Raw genomic sequence first — 21,345 nt, forward strand, 5'->3', positions numbered from 1 at the left:
TAATCCTTTTTGTTTGCTTCTTCTGACCAAGTATGGTAAAAATTGAAGAGAAATATTTGCAAAGCGGAATAATGATGCTAGATTTAAATAGGCTACAGCCCAGTGAACCTTAAAAGTTTTAAGGAATAAAAAAATTAAGTTTCTCATTGGGGTGGGGAGTTTCTCCTGTGGGAATACATAGATGGTTCCTAATAGTTGAATGTGGCCCCCAGTTCTTTCTTTGGGGTGCTATTTCCTATTTTTAGCTATCCAGATAAAGCCTGTTGTTTTTAGTCCTATTTTTGACATCTAGATAAAGTATATAGAAGCTTTATTCTTTTCGGTTCCAAGAATACTAAAGATCTGATATAGTTTCATTTTCAAGAGGAGAAAGTTGATGTAAATGGTTGTTAAAGATTGTAACAGTTTTTAAAATGTACAGATTGAAAGTAATCAGGGCACTTTCTTAGATTAAATCATTATTTGTCCCCATGTTTCCCTTCTGCCTTTATGGTTTTCCTTAAAACAAAACAGAGTAGAACAAAACCAAAAGAAACCCAAAAACCTGGTGTCACATTTGCCAAGTATCATAATAGGACTGTCGACTTTGTTACAGGGTTGGAAAGTCCCAAATGCTCAGCTTCTGTTTACTTTTTCCTCCATCAAAGTTGGAATTTCAAAATGAATGATACTTTGGGAGTAAAACTGTAAAGTCATTTCTCCCTCTTGTCTCCAAGGACATTGGTAGTCTAGCTTTTTAGAGCTTTTACTTGATAAGATTGTTAATATTAATGTCAAATTTGTAACATTTCAGTTAGCCATGTATATTTTAAAGTTGAGACCAGAGAGCTCCCCTATCCTCATGGTTGCCCTGATGGTCATTTTTATTAGAATGAACATAATCCTTTATCAGTAGTAATAGTTCTTGGCAATTTCTTTAAAGATCTGGAATGTTAAGATTTTCTTTTTGGTTCAAAGTTCACAAGTAGAGGTCTTGAAAAGAAATTTCAGCTTTGAATACTCCATGGATCAGTACTGTTCCACTAATAAACACTTTTAGCAACCATTTATTTTTTTTGTGAAACCAGGACAGAAATTTGTATGTTTTATGGTACACAAAAGTACTGCTAAGGCAAGCAAATGTACTATTTGGACAGTCTAAATTTTTAAAAATTTAGTATTACTGTATATACTACATTTTAAATTTAAAGAAAGTTTTATTTAAGAATTAGTAAAAATAAATAGTTTACCTTTTTATCCTCCATTTTCATTTTTAACCTTTTTTTTTTTTTAAAGTCCGCAGATGCACTTTTGGTGGCAATCGACTCTGAAGTAGTGGGAGCTGTTGATATACTACTTAATCATCGACCAAAACGATCATCAAGACCAACTATAGTAGTTAGTACTCTTAAATATTTATTAATTTGGATTTTTGAACCAAAATAGATCTCCTGCCCCATTGCCATTTTTTTCTTCCCCTAAATTTATTTTGTTTTAAAGAAATAGATTTTTTTTTTACTCTGTAAAATATTGCCTTCAAGTAAATAGATACTTGCAGGAATTAATTTTGCTTTCAGGAAACCTTTTTAAAATTAGTGATATTTTCATAATTTTCAGTGTGGACCAATATTTTTAGTTTTGGATATTCTATAGATTAGGTTGAAAATACAGATTAGTTTCCAAATGGATTTAAGAATTAGACATAAACAGTGAAACCATAAAACTGGTAGGTGAATATTTAACTGATTATGAGTGGAAAGACTTTCTAATCATAAAAAGCAATGGCACAGCCTTTGGCTGTATAGAAGTTAAATTTCTGGAATTCAGACATCGAGCAGAATTTAGAAAGCAGATGGATAACTGGCAAAGATATTTTCAAAATATATCACAAATTCATAATCTTAATAATTGAAAAATTGATGAAAAACACCAGGATCAGAAAAAAAAAGTCTCAGAAAAAAAAATATAAGATATTAAAACTTACTACTAGTAAGATATGAAATACCAAATTTTGCTCATCAAATTAGCAAAGATTTACTTATTTATTTAAATTTTAGTTAACATATAGTGTAATGTTGGTTTCAGGAGTAGAATTCAGTGACTCATCACTTACATATAACACAGTGTGTATCACAAGTGCCTTCTTTAATACCCATCACCTATCTAGCCCACTACCCACCCACATCCTTCCATCAACCCTCAGTTTTTTTTCTGTCATTAAGAGTCTCTTATGGTTCATTTCCCTCCTGCCTTTTTCCCTCCCTTCCCATACATTCATCTGTTTTTAAATTCCATATATGAGTGAAATCATATGGTATTCATCTTTGACTGACTGACTCATTTCACTTAATATAATATGCTCTAGCTCCATCCATATCATTCCAAATGGCACGTTTTCATTCTTTTCAATGGCTGGGTAATATTGCATTATATATAGCTCTTCTTTATCCATTCATCTGTCAATGGCTATTTGGGCTCTCCATTGTTTGGTCATTGTTTGAATGCAAATTAGTAAAGATTTTTGAAAATAATTATCATTGATGGCAAAAGAGTAGTACAGTCTAACACAAATTGTTGGGGAGGGTATTTTGGAAAGCAGTTTGGCAGAGTGTGTCATAAATAAGAAAGCTGTTCATGTTCTTTAACCTAGTGCTTCCCCTTCTAGGAACTGTCAGAAATGGGGAGAAAAATGTTGTGATCTTACTTATAGCAATGAAAAAACCATGTGACCCAATTTAAACATCCCCAGATAAAAGATTGGAAATAGTGAAAGTCACATATATATTAAAATGATATTTTTAAAAGAATATTTAGGAACCTGAATAAATATGACTTAGGAAGGTGAAAAAAATGAGAATAGTAAACTGGACATATAATATGAGCCAATGTTAAAAAGATGCACAGACAAGGAACTATATGGAAATGTAGCAAAATGTTATCTAACAGCAGTCATCTCATTGCTATATTAAGGATATTTTTTCCTTACTCCTTTTAATTTTCCTTATTGCTTTAAGTTTTTAAGACAGTCACTAATGATCAGATAAATTCTACTCTAAAATGAGATATTTGTTATATTTCAAAATTTAAAAATTACAACATTCATTATTGATGAGGATGTAGTTAAAACAAGTAGTTTAAATAATTGCTGATAGTGTAAACTGGCTATCCTCTGAAGAAAAACACCATTTTAAGAAAGAATTATAAATTAGTTGTGGATTATCTGCCATTGTCTGAGAACAATGAGAAGCTCTGCTAAATTGCATACTTTATCAGACATTAGCTGAAATCTTTTACTTTCATTTAGGTATTAGAAAGTATGTGTAAGTATGACTTGCTCTAGATGGTAGTACCAGCTAGGTTTAGTGGTGATAAGAAACCGAAAGGAACAGGAAAAAAGGCTAAGAATATAGCCCTTGTCCAAATGATCAGAAATACCTAGAATCCTATTCGATTTTCTGTCATCTGTCTTGCAGTCATTGTTATATTTTGGTATACTTATTCCACCTTGTAGCCTTTTTACCCATTTACTTTCTTGGCAGGGAGAGGGGGGTGTAGTATGCCAGGTATTGGAGCAACTGGCTGACATTATTTCATCGCCATTAGCACCACCAGTCGACTCTTGAGTCATAAGGCTCTGGCAGTCTTCACCTACTCAGTGAAAGAACACTTTGTACTTCATCTCTAACGAAAAGGGGTATCCAGCCTTTGCTTGAGTACTTTCAGTGACGGCAAGATCATATTTTAAGAGCCTTAATACTTCTTGACAGATAATGTCAAATATTTTTATATACTTTTTTTATGATTTCAGTGAATTCTGCATTCTTAGCTTATCAAAATTATGTATTGATAAATTTTGATTTTCAAATACAGGTCGGTTTTTTGATAGATGTAGATTATATTATGAATAATGAAATAACGAATTTTAATCTTCTAATAATGTTTTTCATGTAGTCAAGTATATTTTATAGGAAAAATATGAACATTATTTAGATACAGTTTTCTTTATAACCAGTAATAAGGGGAGAAAGGGCTAAATTTTTAGATTTCTTTGTTATTTTTATTTATTTTTATTTTTATTTTTATTTTTTAAAGAATTTTATTTATTTATTTGACAGACAGAGATCACAAGTAGGCAGAGAGGCAGGCAGAGAAAGAGAGGAGGAAGCAGGCTCCTTGCTTGAGCAGAGAGCCCGATGTGGGGCTTGATCCCAGGACTCTGAGATCATGACCTGAGCTGAAGACAGAGGCTAACCCACTGAGCCACCCAGGCACCCCTCTTTTTTATTTTTAAATAAATTCTTTAATTTGAAGTTTCCAGGAAATAAATGGGAAGTATATAAAGAAACTATTCATAAAAGAAGGGGGGAAAGCTAAGGATGTTGGAAAATACTAGAACTTAGCCAGTAATCAAAGGAAAGTATTTTTTCACTCATAAATTGGGAATGAACATGCCTAGTGCTGGTGAGTGAACCTTGAGTGTGAAATGGGTACATTTGTATATTATTGGCAATATAAACTATGAAAAGAACTTTAGTGATCTATATCAAAAGCTTCAAAACTGTTCATGGCCTTTAGACCTATTATTGCACTTCAGGGGTTCTGTGGTTAATGAGTTTATCCTAAATTTCAAAAAAGCTGTATTCATAAAGATGTTTGTGGTAGTGTTATTTAAATAAGCAAAACAAAATATCTTGAACATAGGTCTATGAATTTTCTTAAATTACATGCTAGGTCTACACATGAATTTTATTTCCCAGAAATTCTGGGCTATTGTTTTATGAAATTATTAGAAGCATTGAATTTCAAAATAGTAAGGACCATTGTTTTTAATCATCAATGCCAAATCACTTATGCCAAAGATGTCCTTAAAAGGAGGTATAATAGAGAAAGAACTGGAAGGAGACACTGTAAAATGTATTTTGCATAGTAGGAATATGGGAATTTTTATACTTCTTTCTGCTTTTCTCTATTTTTCAGATATTTTAAAATATGTGTGTGCTACTTTTATAACGTTAATAAAAATTACCCAAAAAACCCTATGAACTTGATAAGCTTATGCAATGGAATCAAACAGCTCTCAGGAAAAGCCATGTGAAAAAGTGAGAAGTATTGGGAAGAATATGCAATAGTCATAAATCAGTCAATCTTTTTATTTAACCCTGGTTCTTTGTTTACTTATGTTTCCTTCCTCATGTCATGCCATCAGCAGGCCCATGAGCCCATGTAGGGAAAGCAGCTCAGGCTCTGGTGTAATATGGACATGAGTTCTGATCTGCATTTTGCCACTCTGTTGTGTAGCTTGGGCGCGTTAACTTCTCTGAGCCTCAGTTTTTTCATGGGGATTATAATGTTCAATTTTGCAGGCATTTTGGGGATTAAATGAGATAAACGTAAAGTGCCTAAAAGTCCCAGGACTCATGAATAGTAGTTATTATTGTTAGTGTTTTTGTGCATTTTTAACAGGAAATAGTATAGGTAGTGATTGGGAATATGTAGAGAATTACACAAAATGAAGAGTGCTTCCTATTTACTTACTCCTTTCAGGTACCTTCATTGCTATTAACGTGACAAGGTTTCCATAAAGTTGGAATTTTTAAGTTTTTCTCATGCATTTATACTCTGCCTATTTTTAACATTTCTGTTTTTTCCTTTATATTCTTTTTCTAAGATTCTTGTTCTTTATCCTTGTCATGCATGTTTCCATAATCTTGTGAAAATGAAACACTTTTCCCTAAAGTATTTCTCTAGGTATCCTCACTTCTTCTTTGTTAGGAAAGCAGGACTCTAGTTGTACGAATGTGTCCTATTGAAGATTTTTGTCTGTCATGATTATATTGCATTTATTAATTAATATTGATTATAAGGTTTCAAAACAAGTTGAGTCCTGGTAAAATGTTTATCATATTTTTAAAAATAATTCTTATATTCTTTGTGCCTTCTGATTTTTTCATTTCATTTTCAATAAGTATATTATTTTGAAGTCACAAATAATAATTTTATACATTTATATAAATATTTTTCAGAAACTAATGGAACGAATTCAGAATCCTGAGTATTCAACAACTATGGATGTTGCACCTGTCATTTTGGCTGCTCATCGTAACAACTATGAAATTCTTACAATGCTGTTAAAACAGGATGTGTCTCTACCCAAGCCCCATGCAGTTGGCTGTGAATGCACGTTGTGTTCTGCAAAAAACAAAAAAGATAGCCTCCGACATTCCAGGTTAGAAAGTTAAGGTTTTGATAAATAGATGTGCAATTTACTAAGGTATATGTCCGTGAAATTTTTGTTGTTTTTCTTTCTATGCGGCTTTTAAGAAATATGGTACTGGAATGGCTTATGAAAGCTAAACTTCTAATTCCTTTGGTTAATATGAGTTTTACATTTTTTAGAAGTATTTAGTAAATGATATGTAGTTAGGAGAAGTCTTCAAATTTGAATAAGGTTTACCTCGTACTTCTGCTGGTGGGTCTTGGAGACACTATTTACTTTTTAAAAGCAGAGTTTATTAATCTAAGAGAATTTCCAAATAGTGGGAGGGGTGGAGCTACCCCTTCTTATCTTATTTACAAGGAAATAAAAAGTATGTTCTGTCTGACTAAATACTTAAGTTGTTATGCCTCTTACTTCCCCTTTCACACAATATTTAAATCTTTTTCTCTTCCCTTTCTCCCCAGTCAAAAAAGTCAGAATAGCTGAGGAGAAAATGAACAAGAAAGTATCCCAACTCGGACAGGCTGAGCAAGAGCACACACATGGGCATGTTGTATAAAATTTTGGGCCAGACTTAAGAATCTTATTTTCAGCTTAAGTCTTCATATATATATATTACCTGTGTAGTAATCAAATATAGTTGAAATTACATCAAATATAACAGTTACTATGGGAAATGTGGTCTGGAAGTCCTAAGTAGCCCCTTGACAAACTGTTTTTACAGTATGTGAAATTAGCCTTAAAGCTGCAAGCTATTCACCCTTACTCCTTCCATACCTTAAGGACAGATCTTTGGTGGATTGACAGATAGTCACAGATCCATAAATTGAGAAAGTCTCCCGGGAATCAGTTTAATGTTTATTTGCAGAGGTTGAACTGGAAAGTTTTTCTATTTTCAAGTTTCAATGAGACCTATTTTGGGGGGAGGGGTTTAAGATCTCATTGATAGTTAAGGCTATACCATTAACTTTTGAGTTTTAAAATGACTAGTCTGTAAAATGACAAGCAGAAATGATCTTTAAGGCTTCTTCTAGTTTTAAAATCCTTTATTAATATTAAATATAAGTATTTCTAAATTGTATGCTTATTAAATATGTGTGTAGTTGAAGCAGCTGAGGTTGTAGGAATTGGGGCTCGAGAGAACACTAAGCCTGGTTCTGTTTCAGGTGGGGAAAAAGCTTTGTTCTGAAAGCTTTTAGAGGAGCTGGTGGCATGAGCTTGGTCTTTAGGTATGAATAAAAATAAAAGAGGGGCCCCTGGGTGACTCAGTTGGTTAAGTCTCTGACTCTTGATTTTGGCTCAGGTCATGCTTTCAGGGTCATGGGATAGAGCCCCATGTTGGCTCTGTGCTCAGTGGGGAGATTTTCTCTTTTGCTACCTCCCTACCACACCCCCACTCAAATAAATAAGTAAGTAAATATATAAATAAATAAATCTTAAAAAAATAAAAAGGTTGTTTTATGCAGAAAATGCAGTATGTGGTTGTGGTTTATTTAGGGAACTCCAAATGGTATGGTGTATTTACAGAAAAGTTTGAGAGTTTATTGTTGATATTTGGGAAAACAGGGCAAATATCCTGGCTACAAGTCATTTCTTGGAATTGCTAAGTAGACTTACTGAAGAAAAGAGGGTAACAACATGAGTAAAAAGAGATATGGGTGAAGGATTTAGTGAAGTTGAAGAGCCAGTATCCTGGCAATAAAGAAGTGAGGCAGTCTGTATAAAGTTACTGGTTTTTAAATTTTAGAGATGCTGAAGTTTCAGGTGATGATAAGATCGAGGGGCAGTAATTTTATTTTATTATTTATATATTTATTTTTAAAGATTTCATGTATTTGAGAGACAGAGAGCACAAGCCAGGGGGTGGGAAGGGAGGTAGAGGAAGGCGGAGAAGCAGACTCCCCACTTAGCAGGGAGCCAGACTCCAGGCTTGATCCTAGGACCCTGGGAACTTGAGCCAAAGGCAGACCTTTAACTGACTGAACCACCCAGGCACCCCTTAGGGGTGATTATTTTATCTTACTTTTTTTTTTATTATTGTTAAAATTTTTATATTTATTTGAAAGGGAATGAGAGAGAACACGAGTGGGGTGAGAGGCAGTTGGAGAAGCAGACTCCCTGCTGACCCTGGGGTTAAAGGCAGCCGCTTAACCAACCCAGTCACTCAGATGCCCCAGGGGCCATAATTTTAAATGGGGTAGGGAAGGGTTATGGACCATTGTAGTTTAGAAAAACATTTTCAGTAATATAATTGCTATGATTTGGTTTTAGTCTCAATTATTAAATGTGTTGTGAAATTTTGAATAACTTTAAAGGAATATTTGAAATCTTTATTGTCTATCAAAGAAAGACAAAGTTTTTAAAAAGTTGAGAAGTGCCTTGTTTAAACTGCATAGTGATTTTTATAGTTTTGAGTTTGAATGCCTGTAAGCCCAAAGTATACTCAACTTTACTCATATTATAACCCACTTCACCCTTGAAAGCAATTGAATTTGTACAGGTTGGCTAGAAAAGTAGGATTTGGAATTGAGAAAATCAGTGAACTATGAGGCTCTAGTAATACTAGTTTGAAAGCTATTTATTTATTTATTTATTTGACAGACAGAGATCATAAGCAGGCAGGGAGGCAAGTAGAGAGAGAGGGGGAAGCAGGCTAAGCAGAGAGCCCGATTCGGGGCTCGATCCCAGGACCCTGGGATCATGACCTGAGCTTATGCTTAACTGACTGAGCCACCTAGGCACCCCTGATTATTTTTATTTTTTAGCCTTGATTCCTAAGGGTCATTTCAGGTCTGTATAGGTGAGCCACTGATTTGGGTAGAATTTATGTTAATACACTTTGAGCCTATAAAAGAGTTCTACTGTCTTCTGATGAGTCTCTGGGTTAGTTGGGGGAATGCAGACAAACAATAAACTGGGAAAAAAGTATTTAAAATACTTTGACTAGACAGAGGGCTAATTTCTTTGATATGTAGGTCTTACAAATTTATTTTAAAAATAAACAATTATCAGAAAAATAGGCTAATGAAAATGAACAGGAATTTACAGAAGTAGTATAAATGGATAGTAAACAGGAAAGGATGCTTAAGCTTTTTAAGAAATTCACATAAAATTCCATTTTTCATTCGTGAAAGTGGCAAAATATTAATGATATAGGGGGAAATGAGCTCTCTTTATTGTTAGTGCTTTAGAAACATCTATTAGAATTTAAGATACATATGCCATTTTATGCAGCAATTCTGAGTGTGCAAAGAACATATAAGAATATTCATTGCTGTGTTATTTATAGAAGTAAAAAATTAGAAGCAACTGAAATTTCCATTTTTGGAGATCTGATGAGCTGCCATCAAATGGGAAACCATCCAGTTTGGGAAAAAAAAATGACATGACTCTATATGTAGTAACATAGAAAAAGTTGTTCCTTTATATAATATGTCTGATTATGTTTGTGTTTGAATTGAAAATAATAAGGATATTCATAATTCTCTGTAATTTGATCATTCTTAGAGGAGTAGAGTTGGTGGAAGGAGGAGAACTGGGGACCATCATATTTCTAAATGGCTTTATTTATTTATTTATTTACTTACTTAATTTCACAGAGAGAAGAGAGCGCACATGTGAGAGCACAAGCAGAGGAAACAGTAGGCAGAGGGAGAGGTAGAGGGAGAAGCAGGCTTCCCGCTGAGCAGGGAGCCTGATACAGCGGTCAGTCTCAGGACCCAGGATCATGACTTGAGCTAAAGGCAGGCACTTAACCGACTGAGCCACCCAGGCACCCCTAAAACTGCTTGCTTTTTTTAATAACAAGCATGTATTAAATTTATGTTTGGAAGGAAATATACATTATATAATATCTACTAAATTTATAAATTAAAAATTATATGTTTATAAATGAAAGATTTATTGCAAAAATTTTCTGGTTTGCTTCTTATTTAGGTATTAAATATGAATCATAACTAGTTTACAGAAGGTAAAGTGGTGTGCTTTTCCATTATCTAGAGATTATACATAAATGAATGATTTCATTCCTAAGATTTGAAATATCTTTAAAAAACAACCTGGTTGAAAAAAAAAATAACCTGGTTGAATGAGTCATGTGTTATATATATCTAGTGTATTAATGTAGTCTTAACACTGAGGAAGGAAAAATTTAATAACCATTCACATCATATTCAAAATGTATTAGCTATTAGCCTATTCCATTTAAAGTAATATTGGTTCAAGAATAGAAATTTTTTAATTAAATTGGATTGAAAAATACAAAGACTTATTTTTTAAGTCTTTATGTAGTATATCCTGTAATAAGTATATTATAGTTATTTTATTTTCTTTTAATTTTATAGTACTTTAATTTTAAATTTATGAAAATTATAGGTTGAAAATACTAATTATGTGTGTATAATCCATTTATTTTACATTATGGAATCAAATTTTATCACAGGTTTCGTCTTGATATATATCGCTGTTTGGCCAGTCCAGCTCTAATAATGTTAACGGAGGAGGATCCAATTCTGAGAGCATTTGAACTTAGTGCTGATTTAAAAGAATTAAGTCTTGTGGAGGTGGAATTCAGGTGAGAATGAGTGGAAATTGTAAATTATATCCTTCTTTCCAGAATCCCTTCAGCCTGAGGTTTTTTTTTTTCCATAAACCAAATTCATGTTTATATTTATTTACTTTTGATCCAAGATGACCAGACCTTGCTGCCACTTACCTGGGATTTTCCTTCAGGCTCAGTGGAATAATAGACCTTGATGTTACTTAGGTCACTCTTTCTCCACCTGCCCTTTGCCATTTGTTGAATGTTGCCAAAGGAGTTCTAAGACAGTGAAGAGTAGGGGGAGTGACAGCCTTAAGCAAGAGCAAATTTGTAACTGTTCTCTATTCTACCTCTCCTCATTCTCAGATTCTATAGTCATCCTGAGAGCTTGGTCCTTCATAACTTTCAGAAGCATGTAGAATGCTTTCTGTGTTTCAGGAACATTCCATATACACAGACATAGTCTGTTTTCACTGTTTGGTGAGATTTTTCTATTAGGAGACACATAACATGTAGATATAAAAGTAAAATACTACTGATTAAGAGGGATGAATCCCATTCTGAGTTTTCTTCTGAAATGAAGAGTTGAATGTAATTTTGACACAAAGAATCGTCGTTTATCAATTTCTCTTAGAGAGTTAAGTTGGGATGACAGAAAAAGGCTTTGGAAAAAGAAACTATTACATAGAAATGAAATACTGCTGATTAAGAGGGATGAATCCCATTCTGAGTTTTCTTCTGAAATGAAGAGTTAAATGTAATTTTGACAGCAAGAACCATTGTTATCAATTTCCCTTAGAGAGTTAAGGTGGGGGAACAAAAAAAGGCTTTGGGAAAAGTAGCCTATTAAACTATTTAATTTAAACATTAAAAAAAATGAAGGTCCTTAGAAAATTATATTTCTTAGACTTGAGGAAAATCTTTGAGACTTTCCCTTATTTTAAAGTATCCCTTGTGCCCCCTGAAGGAGAGATTGATCATTTCTTGATAGTTCCTGCTGGAAGGTTTTTGGGGTGCAGGTTATACCTATCTCTACCTTTCCTTTTCAGTATAGCTGCTGTGGGAGGCGCCCCCTCTTTGCATTGCATTCCTCTAGTGACTTGACAAGATGGAAAGATTCAGACTTCTTCCTGGAAGGGTGACAAGAAGCTTGCAGTTTTTTTATGCCTTAATAACAGTTTATAGTGTGTTTTTGATAGCTGAGTTCTAGAAACTTTTTAAATAACCTGTTCATAAGTTTTTAAGTATGGAACTCCTGTATTTCAATTTGGATAAGTTAAATTTTATTTTATTTAAACTTGATAGGACACAAAGTACATACTTGAAGAAAAACACAAGACATGGTTAAAATGTAACTTGTTGGTACTTTTAACTTTATTAGCATATAAGGCTGTTAATAAGTTATTCCTTTTAATTCTAAAGAACTTCTTATTATAATCTTATAATTGGAGTTCTCAGTTACCATATAAAGTAGAATTCATTCAGTTCCTTCCAAAAAGGATTTGAAGCAACTGCTATGATTATTCTGTAATCATCGGATGATAAAGTTAGATTTTGACCATTTACTTTAATTCCATTTTTTAAAAATTTATTTATTTATTTATTTGAGAGAGAGACAGATAATGAGAGAGAGCACACAAGTGAGGAGGAGGGGGAGAAGCAGGCTTCTTGCCGGGCAGGGAACCCGATGTGGGGCTCGATCCCAGGACCCTGGGATCATGACCTGAGCCGAAGGCAGACGCTTAACCGACTGAGCCACCCAGGTGCCCCCAATCCCCTTGTTTTTGTAGGCAGGGAAAGTGATCTATATAGGTTAGATATTTTACTGATAAGCAGCATCTAATTAGGAACAGAGTGAGCAAGAATTATAACTAGAACATAGGACTCCTGGCTTCTAGTCTACTATATTTCCAACTAAACTATACACAGCCACTTATTAGTCTTATAATAATTTGTTAAAGATTAAGAAAATTAGATTAATAAAATATATTAATCTTACTGAATTCAGTGGCCTGTCAGTGTTTACCTAAAGATGAGACCTCTTTGTAATAATACATACTTTTGATGAATATTCTCATCTGTAATTGGATTCCTAGACTAAGAAGCAGTAATACTTCATTTGTTAAAGAAATATAATTACTTATTTTTAGGTAGTTTTGGTTATATAGTAAATCCAAAGAATAGATAGAAAAATGTTAGCCTCTAAGGAAAAGTTTTTAATTCTTTGAGTGATAATTTTCTGTTCATGGAAAATCCCATTATATAGATGATTAACCATTGGGAAATTTTTCTGTTTTTCCCTTTCCCAGTAAGGAGCAAAAGATGAAGGGCACCTGGGTGACTCAGTGGGTTAAGCCTCTGCCTTCAGCTCAGGTCATGGTCTCAGAGTCCTGGAATCAAGGTCCACATCGGGCTCTCTGCTCGGCAGGGAGCCTGCTTCCCCCACTCTCTCTCTTCCTGCCTCTCTGCCTACTTGTGATCTCTCTCTCTCTCTCTGTCAAATAAATAAATAAAATCTTTTTAAAAAAAGAGAAAAACGGAATAAAAATTATTTTCTGAATCTGACCCCAATTGACTCATATTTATACCTATCTAACTTTATTTTTGAGTTAATACACTCAGACATAATTTTAATATAACTGATGTTCTTAAAGAGAATTATCTGCTAAAACTTCTCAGTTTCTCACAAGTTTGTTGATATAGGCCTGTCTTTTTCTTTCCCGTAAAGATTTTATTTATTTATTTGATAGGGAGAGAGAGAGAGAGAGCGCGCACAAGCAGGGGGAGCAGCAGGCAGAGGGAAAGGGAGAAGCAGCCTCCCCAAGGAGTAGGGAGCCCAATGCGGGGCTCTATCCCAGGACCCTGGGATTATGACGTCAGCCGTACGCAGTTGCCCTACCAACTGAGCCACCCTGACACCCCAATTTAGACCCGTCTTTAATCAGCAGTTAAATCCTAAGTTTCAGGGAATAGTGATTATGAAAGAAAATTCTTTACTAGGAGTATTTCAGTGTCATTTCTTTCCAACTTGAATTTTATTCAAACGAACACTTTAAAAGTGAATGAGAATATTATTTTAATATCAAAATATCATGTAGACAATTATTGAAAACAACTCTCATTAAAAGTTACATAGTAATATTTATTGGATAGTATTGTTATTATCTATTGTTTAGATGAGTAATGTGAAAGAAGTTTTACGTCAGAGAATAATGGCAAATGAGTTAATAGCTGGTTGGAAACTATAAACAGAATTTCTAGGAATATCAGTATGTATAAGGAAATACTGTACTCCTCTAAAATTATTCGTGTGAACACAGGTAATATAATTGTGTTACAGTTTCCCCCAAAGCTGTAGAGAATTTATGCACCAGTAGCTTCTTTTGACCATCAGCACAAATGACTTCAGATTTTGAAGAGCCCTGTCAGAATTAAAATGTTATTGAGTAAGTAATTTTCTATTGAAAAGAGCTTAATTAGAAGCTGGAAGTGACATTTCTAATAATAAACTGTTGGATTTTGCAGGAATGATTATGAGGAACTAGCCCGACAATGTAAAATGTTTGCTAAAGATTTGCTTGCACAAGCACGGAATTCACGAGAATTGGAAGTTATCCTAAACCATACATCTAGTGATGAGCCTCTTGACAAACGGGGATTACTAGAAGAAAGAATGAATTTAAGTCGTCTAAAACTTGCTATCAAATATAACCAAAAGGAGGTATGAGGCTTTCTGTGATATATATACATTATTTCCAGGGTGCCTGGTGGCATAGTTGGTTAAGTGTCTGACTCGTAGTTTCGGCTCAGGTAGTGATATCAGGTTCGTGAGATAAAGCCAGCCTCCTCGCTCAGTGTGGAGTCTACTTGGGGTTTTCTCTCTCTTTTCCTCTACCCTTCCTGCTAGTGCTCTCTCTCTCTCTCTCTCTCTCTAAAATAAATAAATAAATCTTTTACAAAAACAATTATTCCTCCATAGTAGTATAGTGGTTCAGGGCAATTAATTGAGAATTAAAGATATGTACTCTACCATCACTTTTTTAAAAAGGTTATTTATTTATTTAAGAGAGAGAGCGAGAGCATGAACGGGGTGAGGGTTAGAGGGAGAGGGAGAAGCAGACTCCCTGTTGAGCCGGGGAGCCCAATGTGGGGCTCGATTTCAGGACCCTGGAGTCATGACCTGAGCCAAAGGCAGATGCTTACCTGACTGAACCATCCAGGCACCCCAAGGGTGGCATTAAGCAAATACTCAGTAAATGGCAGTTGCTAGTATTGTTATTATTTTTGGTTCAAAGACAGTTTTACTACTTTCCTTTTTAAAAAAAAAATGAAGTATTGTTGATACAAGTTGTTTTTGACAATTAATTTTAATTATAGTAATAATAAGGATGTTAATTTTTGCCAAATAGTATTTTTGGCAAAAATAAGTATTTTTGCCAAATAGTAGCTATTTAAATAAGATCTGGTGTGGTAAGACCACACTTTCATAATGATGGTTCTATCTTGTATTTTGTCTGTCGTAGGTTTGTTTTATTGATTTGGTTACAAATGGCGCTTTCTATAGTAATAGTACCTTTCTGTTTAAACATGAAGTATCAGATGCTGTGTTTCCTGGTTCTTATTTCTTAATTCATTGAAGCCCAAAGGTGGAGAGGCCCATGATGTGATAACTAAATTCAATCTGATTCTACTGACATCATCTTTTCCTATTAAGGGAAATACCTATTTTTAATCCCCACACATACACACACGCACACACACACACACACATACACACACATGATACATGATTCAGGAACTTGAAGAAGGAAGGTATGCATTTTAAATTTCATTTTTTGAGATAATTTACTAAACACAGGTGTTTGTATGTAAGTAATGATACCCAGCTGATAGTATGAGGTATTGGTAAATGATACTTTTAAGGTATTTTTTCTAAGACGCATTATTTTTATTAAAAAGATTTGATTTATTTATTTTAGTGAGAGAGAACACGAGAGAGCATGAGCACAAGCAGGGGAAAGGGCAAAAGGAGAGGGACAAAGAGACACCACAACCATCGCAGGGCTCATTCTCCCTACCCTGAGATCATGACCTGAACTGAACTCGTTAGACATCAAGCCAGCTGAGCCACCTAGATGCCCCTAAGGCCCATTATTTTTATTATTAATATAGATGTTGGAATAAAATTTGGTTATCAGATTTGTATTAATATAAAAATGTGACCTGAGACATATAATGGTAGAAGGCAAGATACAGGATTTCTGGTGCTAGGAGCTGAATTTTTTATTATTTGGTTGAAAATTTGAGCCTCACAATGGTTTGTGAAGAAATTGGTACAGGAATTTTAAGATGTTTATTTTAATATTACCTACATAGTATATCACTTACCCAGATTTCTGGCTTCAAATCCTATACTTTTTCTAATACTCTAAGGTTCTTGGTTAAGATAAAATATCTATGGGGTACCTGGGTGGCTCAGTGATTAAACGTCTGCCTTTGGCTCAGGTCATGGTCCCAGGGTCCTGGATCAAGCCCCACACTGGGCTCCCTGCTTGTCAGGAGGCCTGCTTCACCCTCTCCCACTCCCCCTGCTTGTGTTCCCTCTCTCGCTGTGTCTCTCTGTCAAATAAATAATAAAATCTTACAAAAAAAAAAAAAAAAAGAAAGGAAAACATTTATAGAAAAAAATTAAACACAAGAATTTGGATCAGTGTAACTTTAGATTATAAATCAACAACATACCTGTATGCTTAAAAAGAAAGTATAGCACTAGTGTGTATAAATAGAAACAATATAGAACACCTGATATAATTGTCCTCTAATACACATTTTGACTACATCTTAGGTTCATTTATTTACTTCCGTGTTCTACGACTTAAAATAGACATGAAATACTATTAAATGATAGAATAAAGAGATAGCAAGTTACAAAATCAACTTAAGTGATTGGAAAAAGAAACCCCAAAGAAAGGTGGAAAGACCTGAGATTATCCTGGTTAGGGAAGGAAAAACTAAGAGCCAGTTTCCTAATGATTGATATATATATATATATATATATATATATATATATATATATATATATATACACATATACATACATATCACCCTGAGGACTAACAGATGTAACCAAATGTTCCATTCTAAGGAAGATGCAAGAAAAAGAAAGAAGAATTAGTAGTAATATTTTTATTTGAAAGGAAAACACTCTGTAATTTTAAGGATGCATGAAAATGTAGTTTTTTTAAGCTAGATTTCTAGATATGATCAAAGGGGAGGATAATATCTTCCCAAATAGTTGGTAGACTTTGTTTAGGTAATCTGTCCTGGATAACAATTCCTGATACTCGGTGGCATAAAACAGTATTTCATAATCATTTACAATAATTTCATAATCATTTTATTCTGCTCTTAGATTGTGTAGGCCAGGAATTAGGAAAGGGCACAGCAGGTATGGATAATTTGTCCTTGCTTCACTGTGTCTAGGGTCTCAGCTGGAGGTAGCTCAGATGACTGGGGGTACAGTCATGTGAAGGCTTCTTCACTCAAATGTCTGGTGTCTGAGCAGCAGCTGAAGACCAGCAGGGAGCTCTCCAGTGGACAGAGTGGATCCATTGAGGGTTGGCCTCCTGAGCAGTTACTACTGGAATCATGGAAGGGCATGGTCATCATGGTGGGTTGACTGTGAGGAGATGGTCTAAGAAGCTACCGAGGGCTGCCCAGAGTGCCTACATGTAGCCTGGGCTTCCTCACAGCATAGTAGCTTTGGGTAGTAGGATGCTTTATATGACAGATAATGGCATCAAAATCAGGTGTTAATCAAACAAGGTGGAACGTGTGTAGCCTTTTAAAACCAGTCCTCAGAAGTCACACGGTATCACTTCTTCCAGAATTTACTGATTAAACCAATCACAGCTTTGTTGAATTGAAGGGTATGAAACATGATAACCTACCTCTTGATGAGAGGAGTAGCAAAGAATTTGTGTCATGGTTTAAAACCAGCACAGACCTAAAACATTTCTAGTTGAAATCTTGTCCTTCAAATTACATATTTAACATGGCTATTAATTAAATTGTTATTATATAGAGGGATGGCAAGGACAGCAGTCGGTCCTTTGATATTGGGGGAAAGGGAGAAACCACTAAGTTTGGGATGCTACTAAACCGGGTAGTTGATGGGAGGAAAAACTATTTCTCTCCGCAGTATTTCATCTTGAGAGACAAATTAAGATCCCTTAAGAGCATAGAATCTGAGCAGAAGAATTAAGTAAGACTTAACTGCCAAAAACAAGTATAGTATATAGGAAATTCCTTTTTTTTTTTTTTTAAGATTTTATTTATTTATTTGAGAGATGGAGAGAGAGAGCATGAGCAGTGGGGAGGGGCAGAGGGAAAGGGAGAAGGGAAGCAGACTCCATGCTGAGCAGGGAGCCTGACATGGGGCTCAATCTCAGAACCTTAAGATCATGACCTACGCCAAAATCAATAGTCACACGCTCACCAGATTGAGCCACCTGGGCACCCAGGATAAATAATTTTAAAACAGAAGATCGGCCAATTAGTTTTTAATATGTTAATGACATTATGATCACTTTGGTCATTTCAAACCTGATCACATAATTGTACCCACAGTTACCAGAATCCTTAAGTTATACTTCACAACTTGAGCATTGTATTGGGAAAATACTGCTTCTGAAATTAGTAAACTAAGAAGCTTTGTAAACTTTGGTAAATTGATTCCTATACTTGAACTAGAATTTCCCTCTTATTTGGCAGTATATTTTCTTTTTTTCTTACACAGACTTCAGTTTTAAGCAGATTGAGAGTATAATACATTTAAAGAAATTCTCAGTGTTTTCATGGATCATAAATGTATCTGATGTTTAGACTTGGATTGCTTTGCTATTATCTTGGTTTCTTCTAACTGGAATCAGTAGTTCTTCTAGAAAGAAGTTTTTTCCTTTGGTTTGTGGTTGTTAACTTTGAAATTTCACAAACATTATGAGAGTCTCTATAAATTAAATTTTGCAAAATGACTAAGTAGACTATTAATATTAATATTTAAATACTACATACTATGAATCAGGCACTATTCTAAGAGCTTTATATTTAATCCTTGTAACAAGTTTATGGGTAGAGACTGTTATTATCCCCATTTTATAGATGGGAAATTTGAGGCTGAAAGAGGTTTAAAGACTTGCTCAAGGTCAATTATTAAGTGGCAGAGCCTGGATTTGAATCCAGGTAATCTGGCTCCAGAGTCTGTGCTCTCAACCTCTACACTCTTTTATTACATATAAAAACAAAAAACAAAAAGTTATGTGAATTGTATATAATTGATTTTAAACTATTAATACTTTGAATATCAGTTAAATAATGGTATTATCAAATTGTATCTATAGCCAATTTATTGTTAATTATTAATATAATGAATAGTTATTAATAGTTATTTATTTTTGTGTATATATGTGTGTGTTCTTTTTAGTTTGTCTCACAGTCTAACTGCCAGCAGTTCCTGAACACTGTTTGGTTTGGACAGATGTCAGGTTACCGACGTAAGCCCACCTGTAAGAAGATAATGACAGTTTTGACAGTTGGCATCTTTTGGCCAGTTTTGTCACTTTGTTATTTGATAGCTCCCAAATCTCAGTTTGGCAGAATCATTCACACTCCTTTTATGAAATTTATTATTCATGGAGCATCATATTTCACGTTCCTGCTGTTACTAAACCTCTACTCTCTTGTCTACAATGAGGATAAGAAAAACACAATGGGGCCAGCCCTTGAAAGAATAGACTATCTACTTATACTGTGGATTATTGGTAAGTGTCAAGTTTATTCAAAAGATTCCGCTTTTATATAGCCCTTAGTTCTCCCTTACTTGCTGGCATTACAAACATGTGCGTTCACTTTATAATTTTAAACTGTTTGCACAGCAAGAATTTGAACACTTTCATGTTCATTGAAGACTTAACTAACATTTTTGTAATGATAAATGATCCTGAACTTGATAAGGGAGCAGATCTCTTATTTAATATTACTTATTTGGAAGTGAAAAATTCTTTATTCTCAGTCTCTAAAATTGTTTATTATCATTAAAACAGAAAAATTGTGCTGATGAATGCTTTTTTTGGTATAAGAGTATGAATCTTCCTAGGTACTTTGAAATGTAATATATATTATACTTTGTTGCATTTGAAGAGTTAACTATTTTGTTTTATTAAAACATTAGTTTCCCTTTTAAGAACCTATGAACTGGGGCGCCTGGGTGGCTCAGATAGTTAAGTGTCTGTCTTTGGCTCAGGTCATGATCTCCAGGTCCTGGGATGGGGCCCCATGTCAGGCTCCCAGCTCATTAGGGAGTCTGCTTCTCCCTCTCCCTCTGCCTCTCCCCCTGCTTGTGCTCTCTCTCTCCATCTCTGTCTCTGTATCTCTCTAAAATGAATAAATAAAATCTTTTAAAAAAAGAACCTTTGAACTTACGAGGTTATATCTTTATCTTTATTATAGAAACATTATTTGAATTTAGATTTAAAGGATTCCCTGGTGACTCACTGAATATGAATCAGTTCTTTGTAATGATAACCAGATCTTTTTAGAAATGACCAGGTTTTTAAATATAAGAAACTTTATTTTCTGAAAATAGTTTTTATGAGTGTTATGCTATATGATAAATATTTTAAATGACCTCCTGCAGTTGTTACAGCTCTTGCCCTTTTTTGTGGGGGATGGAGGGGAGTTGAGATATAATCACATTGTCTATTTATGGTCTTTTAATGACATCTCCTTTATTTCCTTCTGTATCTTCAGCCTTGTTTTGTTTTTGTTTTTAAATTCAATTTAGTTAATACATAGTGTATTATTAGTTTCAGGGGTAGAATTTAATGATAAATCAGTTGCATTTAACACCCAGTGCTCATTACATTAAGTGACCTTCTTATGCCCATCACCCAGTTACTCCATTACTCTCCACCCACCTCCCTTCCAACAACCCTCAGTTTGTTTCCTGTAGTTAAGAGTCTCTTATGGTTTGCCTCCTTCTCTGTTTTTATCTTATTTTTCCTTCCCTTCCTCTATGTTCATTTGTTTTGTTTCTTAAATTCCACATGAGTAAGGGGACCCTGGGTGGCGCAGTCGGTTAAGTGACTAACTCTTGATTTCAACTCAGGTTGTGAACTCAGGGTCGTGAACTCGGAGTTGTGAGATCGAGCCCTGCATGGGGCTCTGAGCTCATCAAGAAGTCTACGAAGCTTTCTCTTTCCATCTCCCTCCACCCCTCTCCACACTTGCTTGCACTCTCTCTCAAATAAGTAAATAAATCTTTAAAAAAAATTATACATATGACTGAAATCATATGGTATTTGTCTTTCTCTATCTAACTTATTTCATTCAGCATAATACCCTCTAGTTCCATTCATGTCATTGCAAATGGCAATGTTTCATTCTTTTTGATGGCTGAGTAATATTTCATTATATGTAGATTATATATATAATATAATGGAGTATCGAGATAGCTCTATTATCTATATCATATATTTCTATATATAGATATTACAATATCTATATATAGATATTATCTATATGTAGGTATTATATAGATATATAGATAATT

At 34.3% G+C, this 21,345-nt stretch overlaps 1 protein-coding gene across 4 annotated transcripts in view; it reads left to right on the forward strand.

Moving 5' to 3' along the window:
• The window catches only part of TRPC1 (transient receptor potential cation channel subfamily C member 1), a 63,134-nt gene that overhangs the window by 16,007 nt on the left and 25,782 nt on the right, over positions 1-21,345 (forward strand). For 2 of the 4 annotated variants that reach the window (XM_032852401.1, XM_032852403.1), the window contains 5 exons: positions 1,276-1,377; positions 6,003-6,205; positions 10,638-10,769; positions 14,262-14,457; positions 19,219-19,555. In XM_032852401.1, the coding sequence (XP_032708292.1) occupies positions 1,276-1,377; positions 6,003-6,205; positions 10,638-10,769; positions 14,262-14,457; positions 19,219-19,555 (970 nt within the window). The remainder of the gene's footprint in view (positions 1-1,275; positions 1,378-6,002; positions 6,206-10,637; positions 10,770-14,261; positions 14,458-19,218; positions 19,556-21,345) is intronic. The other 2 variants (XM_032852402.1, XM_032852404.1) reach the window with 1 other exon arrangement.

This window comes from Lontra canadensis, unplaced genomic scaffold (assembly GCF_010015895.1).
Source record: "Lontra canadensis isolate GAN:19392208 unplaced genomic scaffold, GSC_riverotter_1.0 scaffold6, whole genome shotgun sequence".
NCBI lineage: Eukaryota > Metazoa > Chordata > Mammalia > Carnivora > Mustelidae > Lontra > Lontra canadensis.